The sequence below is a fragment of the Contarinia nasturtii genome, unplaced genomic scaffold (genome assembly GCF_009176525.2).
Source record: "Contarinia nasturtii isolate CC-2019 unplaced genomic scaffold, AAFC_CNas_1.1 Cnas_scaffold_3307, whole genome shotgun sequence".
Taxonomy (NCBI): Eukaryota; Metazoa; Arthropoda; class Insecta; order Diptera; family Cecidomyiidae; genus Contarinia; species Contarinia nasturtii.
In genome coordinates this window covers 1-8,095 of record NW_022200615.1, presented here as the reverse complement: position 1 = coordinate 8,095, position 8,095 = coordinate 1, and the positions used below count along the sequence as shown (strand labels likewise).

Here is an 8,095-nt window from a genome sequence, read left to right as displayed (position 1 = left end):
ACCATATTCGAATGCTTCGATGAATCCTTGCCTTTGGGCGGATTATAACTGGTGTTGATTTCAAGAGTGATGTGATCATCACCCAGCAGTTTAACACTTGGTTTCAGCGAAAATGCGGTTACGGTTTCCGGTGTATTGATGTTATAACGATATCCAACTTCCAATAATGCAAATCCTTTGCCACTCGCCTTTATGCGCACCGAATCGGCGTCTGGAGCCAACTGATTTGAAGGAATTGAAAAAATTTCAAATTTAATTTATTGCCAAAAAGCAGAAAATGACTGAAATAAAAAAAGATACAAACCTTTTGGGACTGAAGGGTCAATGCATTGTCTTTGTTGACATTGAAATTGATGGTATTTGGTGCTTCAATAGTAATTTTCATATCTGTGTCTTTGGTAGCAATTTTTGAAGCGAATTTGGCCAATGCTTCGATGCCTACAATTGTGTCTTGCGTTCCTTCGAATCCACCTATGTCATTACGTTGAGTCAATAACCATTTCAAAATCGGAAGGCATTCGTCTTCATCATTCAACATCAATGTCAGTAGTGCATATGAAGTTATTTCAACGCTTAGTGTTTTTGAATCGCGATACCAATCTTTGATTTCAATCGATTTATCCCACCATTTATAGTTCTCTGATTGTAAAATAGAAGAACATTTAGAATGCAAAACATGTAAAAAAAAAATTCAAGTGTAAAGTGATATTTACCGTTGGATTTAACCAGTTGCTTCAGAGCTACCAACACATCCTTCTTGGAATCATGACCAGCCAATTCCAAAGCATACGCCGATACAGCCAATGCGTATACATCTGAACAGTTCTTAATCGACTTGATTATATTGTCGATTGCTTTTTCGATTGTTTTCTCAAAATTATTGTTTGAACTCTAAAATGTAAGAAAAAAATGAGCAATATATTATTATTCCCAAGCTATACAGTAAATTATGTTGGGACACAAACCTTGTTCACCAAAAATGCTGTCAAAACATAGGCTGTTAGTGCAACACCATTGGAAGATCCAGCCTGCATTTCCTTATGGCAAATGCTTCCTTTCTCTGCAAAGCTACCGTCTTCAGATTGTGCTTCACTCAACCATTTCAGCGCCTCGTCAATAATATCATCTTGAATGGTAATGTGTTCAGCTGCTTGTCGGAAAGATCTGGCTACAAACGCTGTGAGCCACGTGCTGCCACTTTCATCCGAATCTCCAAAGGCGCTGAATGAACCGTCTTTGTGTTTGTAGCTCAATTCTCGTTGATATCCAATTTCCATATATTTTTTTGCTTTTGCTTCGATCTCGGCGTTTAGTTGGAGCGTGTTTTTTAGATAATTCAAAACAACAATGTTCGGCACCAAAACTAACATATTTTGTTCGCCACAGCCAAACGGCATGCGTATCAGTGATTGTAAGTTCTTGATGGTGCCACCAAGTAAATCGCCCACACAAGTGATTTCAATGCGCGTTGAATCGGGCAGTGCAGTTTTTGGAATTTCGATTGCCACATCGATTGGTTCGATTTGAGATTTTTCACGTAAATCCACAAATACGGCCTTATTCACGAATTGTGGCACACCCTCACACTCAACATTCAGTGTCTTGATCAGGCAATCACTTGCTGTTTCAGATATGGCTGACACTTTCAACGAAATCACACCAACTTTGGTCGGACGAATGGTGAAGAATGCGTTCATCGCATCATCAGAAAGAATGGTCAGTTTCTTTTTGCGAGATGTTTGTTTTCTAATTTCTGGATAGATTTTATCATCGACACTTGCATCCACAAACTCAAATTCATTGTGCTCATTTTCGAAAATGATTTCGGTTTCAATTTGATTTGGTAAATAATTGAAAATTGAGCACGGAACCGTTAGAACTTCACCACGCTTCACTGAAAATGGTAAATTAAGCGAAACATGGAAGGGCTGTTGAACACATAGTTCCGATGGTTTTTTCGTTAATGCCAAACCATTGATTGGACAGATTGAAAAACCGCTTAACACCCACGTTGTTAAAGAATCAGGAACTTTTCGCTTGAGATTTAGCGACCCATTGAAACTGAAATCGATGTTTATAAAGTATCACAAGTTAAATACTTTTGAAAAGCGCCAAAGCTTAGAAAAAATATTGCTAAATAAAAAATACCTTTTGTCCGTAATCGAATCCCAAACCCACGTTTCTGGAAAATCATTGCGAATAATTGGTTTCATGTGACTCTTTTCTATAAAATTTCCGTAACATTCCGCTCCGGCACTTACTGTAGCACTCATTGGCATATATTCATATATGTTTTGGGTCGGTTCAATCGTATTTGTAAGCGTGATTAGATTTGCTCTCTTTGAAAAGAAACACAAAAATATTTTTATTAATTAAATAAAGATAAACACAAGAAAGATAAAAAATATTGTCTGCTTACTTCAAAATCTTGCAATGCACCGGAATGAGGCCAATGTCTTGTTGAATTGTATCTTCGTCGTTTAACCTTTGAACGAGATATTTTCAATTCCTTCCAGATTTCATCATGTGTCAAATCATTTCCACCACGTAAAATCATTACACTCTTATCGATGCCAAGCAAACCGATATATGAATGTGGATTACTTTTTACATTAATATCAACGATTTCGCCAGGCTTAGCCGTATTTGCAACATCTAATTCAATGTAATTTTTTAAATCGTCGTGCAGGTCAAGTGTTACAGTGCTCGTGACAATTTCGCGATCTCTCACACAGTAAACGATAATTTGAGCCTGTGGTGCATAATCAAAAGTGGGCATGATTGTGAATCGATGTCTATATTCAGTGTCAACTGGGTCAGCCAAGAAAGATACGAAGGTATTCGTTTCGAGGATTTTCCCATGACAAACGATCAGATAAGTATATGATGGAAGGGGATAGTGTGAGATGACCTCGATTTCGATTGATTTATTGATGGAGCAGCTAAGCAAATGATTCAAACAGAGAGGATATTCATCAATCGAAAACCACATTTTTAAATATTTCAACTTACTTTGGCGTTAAGACTTTCGCTTGCAAAGTAATGCGTGGAGCTACCGTGACTGATGTATCAACATGGAACATTCCCATATTTGTTTCTTGACCGCAATATTTCACCTAAATAGATATCAAAAATGTATGATTAAAGAAATGAAAAAAAAAATTAAAAGGAAGAAATGTGCGACGGAAAATTGATGTCTTTACCTTCAATGAAAATTCAATATCATTCTTACCAACATCCACCGTAAAATTAGCATCACCGCTCTCATCCAATTCATAAATGCTTTCTATTATATTTTTGTTCCACAACGTATTCAGGGGAAATTCATGAATTTGAATATGTTCTATGAACACTTTGATCTTTTTTTTCTTTGGATCGAGGAACGTGAGCGTCGTGCCATTATTTTTTCGCACAGAAATCTATACATTCAATACACGAAATTAAAAAAAAAACGATTTAAAAATATTAACATTTTAATTTGACATTAGCACATACCTTAATGTCGCAGGGAGCATCGCGTTGTGGTCGATTTTTAAGATTCCTGGTGATTTTATAGGTATCCCTGTGGACTTTGATCGTTTTATCGGCTGTTTGTGTCAGTCCCGTTAGGCCTTCAGTCACTTCAACTTTGATTTTGTAATTTTTCACATCAGACCACTTTATGTCAAATTTCAATTCTTTTTTAATGTCAACCTCAATTGTTTCTTTGCCATCGATATTGAAAGATTTTTTCATCAAATAATTATCATCATCATTCGATTTCTTCTTTTTCGATTGTAATTCGAAAAAGCCAAAAGCTCTGTTCGGATCATCTTCGGTGATTATGACTGTAGCCAATCCTCTTAACGGTTTGCCATGAGTATATTTAGTCCGGATCACTGCACGAACCTTCTCATCTTCAACTGTAAAATTATCAGACGAATCAATAATTGCCTCAAATTTGGGCAAAACATATTCGGCCACTTCAATTACGGCTATTTTTATCTATAGAGATGGAGATCGAATGGTTTTATATGAGTTAAGCTTTTTCTAGAAGATTTACCTCATTTTTTATATTTAAAGTAAAGGTTAAAGAAACATAAAAGCAAATAATAACACTTCAGCGATACGGATTTCACTTGAAACAAAACCGAAGCAATCGGAACGTTCGAAAAATGGTCTGCAATGCGCTGTACTTTGTGCATAGCAGCAACGTTGTACACTCATACATTCAAAGCATCGATATTCACGTATACATAGCGTGAATGTATGTTCGCCATACAAACCATTTCGGAACGTTCCGCTTGTTCCATCCGAAATCGGTATGAGAAACAATGACAAACCGGTTTGCATCACTGCCTTTTAATTCATTTTATTGTTTATGTTGCTGATTCCTCTCATTGCATTCGTACCTTATTCGGCGAATAAGGAATCAAATCATTCGTTATGTGACTAAGACTAATTCGAGATTGGTACCACAAATGATTTTTTTTGTCCTTTAACTCCTTGTGGAGTTAAAGTATAGGGCCTCAGATAAGGATTTCCATCTTCAACGATTGCTGGCTGTTGTCTTAGCTTCGTTCCATGATTTCTGCGTCGACTAGCTCATTGTCAAAATGTCTATAAACTAATTTCTAAAAAAATCGAACTAACCTGATCGCCAACGGCAGCTGTAATTTTCCATTCACCGAAATTTGGTACGTCTGACAGTTGAAATTCGCCCGAAAATACACCATGCATTGTGTTCACGCCATTCCATTTTTTCATAATATTGCGGCAGGGATCCTTATTGCGTGAATGTAAATGTTAATTATCACAAATTACTTATAGATTTTTATTGCTATAACACAATGCTATTAATATGATTGAAATTTTCTTCAGGCAACAACGAACTCAAGGGATCTTGGTGCAATATATTCAGCCAAATATTAGTATCAGAAGCAACATGAATACGGCCGATTGTGTAGTCGCCTGTAGCATTATGCTTGTTACACATATCCGGAAGATATATTACTCTCATATGGCAAGTATTTTGGGTGTACTCCTCAATTTCAACTTTCGTAACAGACAGGCCAAACCGTGGCCGAGATGTCAAATCACAAATGTCATTAGTTGTCCCTATCAAAATCTGCTGTCAAGCACGTTATATATTAATTATTGTATTACATTTTGTTTGAGACTTATTTATTTAGAAATATATAAAAAGAATGTGAATGTGAACAAAAAAGATAAAAAATACAGCCGCTGAGTAATTGAATTATAATATTTATTTTATTACATAGTTCGTCACGATATTAATTTTTTATCTTTTTTATTCACATTTCACATTGTTTTTTTTATATTTATATAATAAATAAATCCCGTACAAAATTCAATACAATAACTGTCAAGTGTAGTTTTGTTAATAGGGATTGATAGTTTCTCGCGTGGTCCACCTGTCAAATCGCTGTCGTCGACTTGTTCGACGGATTTGTACTGGGTGTTTCGTAATATGTTTTTAACACTAGATATTTCGCAGTAAAAATTTCAGCCTGTTGAATTTTGAAAATTATAATCATTTTTGTGGCTATATCACGTCATTCTTATTCATTTTTGCCTTAGTTAATAATTGCTGTATCAACTGAATATTTTTTTTTTCGCAAACAGTCTTTATCACCATTTTCGTACATATACATTTTTTCTCATAGAATATATAGCTCGAAAGTGAAAATTCTAAAACTAATACACACTGAACACTTACATCGAATGAAATAATCAGTTCATTTTGATCGATTGTGGCTGCCTTTAGCTCTGAATTAAGAACCAATACTCGGAATTTGATGCAGTCATTTGGTTTGTAAATGGCTTTGTCCGTTTGAATGAGAATTGTATGTGTTTGAGTTTGAAGATCCAGCTCTACTTCGTGTCGCATAGTAACACCAGTAATACCTATCACAACGAGTTTACAGTCTGCTTCGGGTGACAGATCACCAATTGGAATCGAAACAATTTCGGTTGTTTTTGCTTTGATTGTAACATCACGATGAATTTTATAGCCATTTCTATCATTTCCATCTTCGATTGATACGCGGACCACAACTGGCTCATCAAAGTCACATTTTGTATCATGAATGCTTAAATTAAGAGCGTAATTCGAATTTCCACGAATCTTTTTCGATGCAATAATAGTGTAGTAATATTTTATAATTGCGATACGATCGTCGGGACAATTTTGAAACTTTCGTAGATCGCATGGCATCTGTTGATCATATCCACCAAACGTGAATTGTTTAGCCATTGTTCAGATATTTATTTTTCTCCCGGATTTTTATTTTAACTTCGACAACTTGAAAAACTTGAACACACCGGTGACCGGTCAACAATTCAATTCAACGTTACGCGTTATGATGAAATTGTTGTTATTTTAAGTCAAATTTCACTAAAATAAATTGATCGACAAAAATGTGATTTTTCTTTGTTTTTAAATAAAAATACATACAACGTAAATATAATGAATATTTTTCGTTTTAATAGTAAAATAATCGGCACCCAACACCCCTTTTTTGATTTAAACTGATCTATGTTTTGTTTCGTATTATATGTACTCTGCGTTAAATCGGCGACGCAACCAACGTTCTGTGTTGAAGATGAAATTATACTGAATGGATATTACGTCGCAATGAATGTTTTGTATTTTGGTATTTGGTATTTCAAAACATTATTCAATCACACTCATCCAAACAACGCACATGAATAAAATCTATGGACAACTTGTACGTGTTAAAATATATAGGAATATTGGTGTGAGTTGTATACGTGCAAGTTGTTTTTGAAGGAATATTTGAATGGGGTAGAATAAAAACTACTTCTCGAAAAATTGGTATTTGAAAACGAAACCTAAAAAAATTTCAATGAAAAGTGAACCAATTTTTTTTTGTCCAATTGAAGTGAACCAAAAAAATTTGGTTCAATAAAAGTGAACCAAAAAAATTCACTCGGTTTATTTTGTGTGAAATACGCTAAATCGAATGTTTTTTAGGTTCACTTTTATTGAACAAAATATTTTTGGTTCACTTCAATTGGACAAAAAAAATTGGTTCACTTTTCATTGAAAGTTTTTTTAGATTTCGTGTTTAAACATTTTTCGAGAAGTAGTTTTTATTCTACCCCATTCATTTGTAGTAAACCTTACAAAGTCATATCGCAGTTCACAATTTTTTTTCGCGAGTGCCGCTTAAATTATGTTGGTATATAAGAAGCGAAATAGAAGCATAAGCATAGAAGCGAAAGTTCACGAACACATTCACAATAAGATTTCAAATGTTCTTCTATTAATTTACGGCGATTTACGGTTACTTCGATCCAACCCTTAATAATGTTTATTTTCGGTGTTTGTTTGTTTGTTATAAGGAAGAAGCATAACTATTTTGGTTTGGTGGTTCTTTTATTGAAAGTGACAATTTAAACAAATAAAATCACAAAACGTATAACAATATATTATATTATATATTCTATAAAGACATTATTTTTTTTTAATTTTTAATGTTTAACATTTGTAAAAAGCATGAGCTGTAAGACATTATTGTCACACAAAAAATTAATTCTTTCTAAAAAAGAATTCCTAAATTGGTCTACTATTGTAGTTTTATTATGATTAATTAGTATTTGTGCGGTTTTTGAGATAAATTGAGGTAAATTTCATGTGATTCACACACCATCTTTATGCATCAACCTCCATCTTAACCGGCAAAGAGTAAAATTCACGCGCACTCAAAGCTGCAGAACAGAGAAAAAAATGAATCAATTTTAAACCACCACGATTCTTCAAAATCTATACAGACAAATGCTTACCATCATCATAATAATCGTAAACCAAAATGGAAGCTGGTTTTTGGTTCTCAACAATATGCTCTCGGAAGCCATCAATTTTAAATGTAACTGGTTCGGAGGAGAGATGATCAAAATAGAAAACGGCCACAGTGTCAGCGTTTTTCGTTTCGATGCGCTTGAGAATCGGTAGAGTTGACTTAAGTCTATTTAGCACTTCTGCATTGACAACGAAACCGCTTGGTAATTCTGCCTCTACTATTACCATATTCGAATGCTTCGATGAATCCTTGCCTTTGGGCGGATTATA

At 34.6% G+C, this 8,095-nt stretch overlaps 2 protein-coding genes across 2 annotated transcripts; both read right to left on the bottom strand.

The window, feature by feature from the left end:
• Nucleotides 1–5: 5 nt before the first annotated feature.
• LOC116350027 (pregnancy zone protein-like) lies at nt 6–6,438 on the bottom strand (the record flags this gene model as incomplete). Its single annotated transcript, XM_031781738.1, has 11 exons — nt 5,720–6,438; nt 4,633–4,764; nt 3,496–3,984; nt 3,204–3,419; nt 3,013–3,116; nt 2,420–2,942; nt 2,149–2,339; nt 966–2,061; nt 714–891; nt 305–639; nt 6–221 (listed from the first exon to the last, which is right to left on the bottom strand). Coding segments are annotated over exons 1-11 (4,017 nt in total), but the record flags the coding sequence as incomplete, so codon positions are not given.
• A 945-nt stretch (nt 6,439–7,383) lies between these two features.
• On the bottom strand, nt 7,384–8,089 carry LOC116350026 (pregnancy zone protein-like). Its single transcript, XM_031781737.1, has 2 exons — nt 7,810–8,089; nt 7,384–7,734 (listed from the first exon to the last, which is right to left on the bottom strand). Exons 1-2 carry the CDS (start codon nt 8,051–8,053, stop codon nt 7,679–7,681), a joined length of 300 nt encoding a protein of 99 aa, XP_031637597.1. The 5' UTR covers nt 8,054–8,089; the 3' UTR covers nt 7,384–7,678.
• Nucleotides 8,090–8,095: the final 6 nt, after the last annotated feature.

Coding starts and splice junctions, on each gene's coding strand:
- LOC116350026 (XM_031781737.1), bottom strand. CDS start 8,053: ATGGTAATAGTAGAGGCAGAATTACCAAGCGGTTTCGTTGTCAATGCA. Junction 7,735..7,809: donor TTACGATTATTATGATGATG/GTAAGCATTTGT, acceptor TCTGTTCTGCAG/CTTTGAGTGCGCGTGAATTT.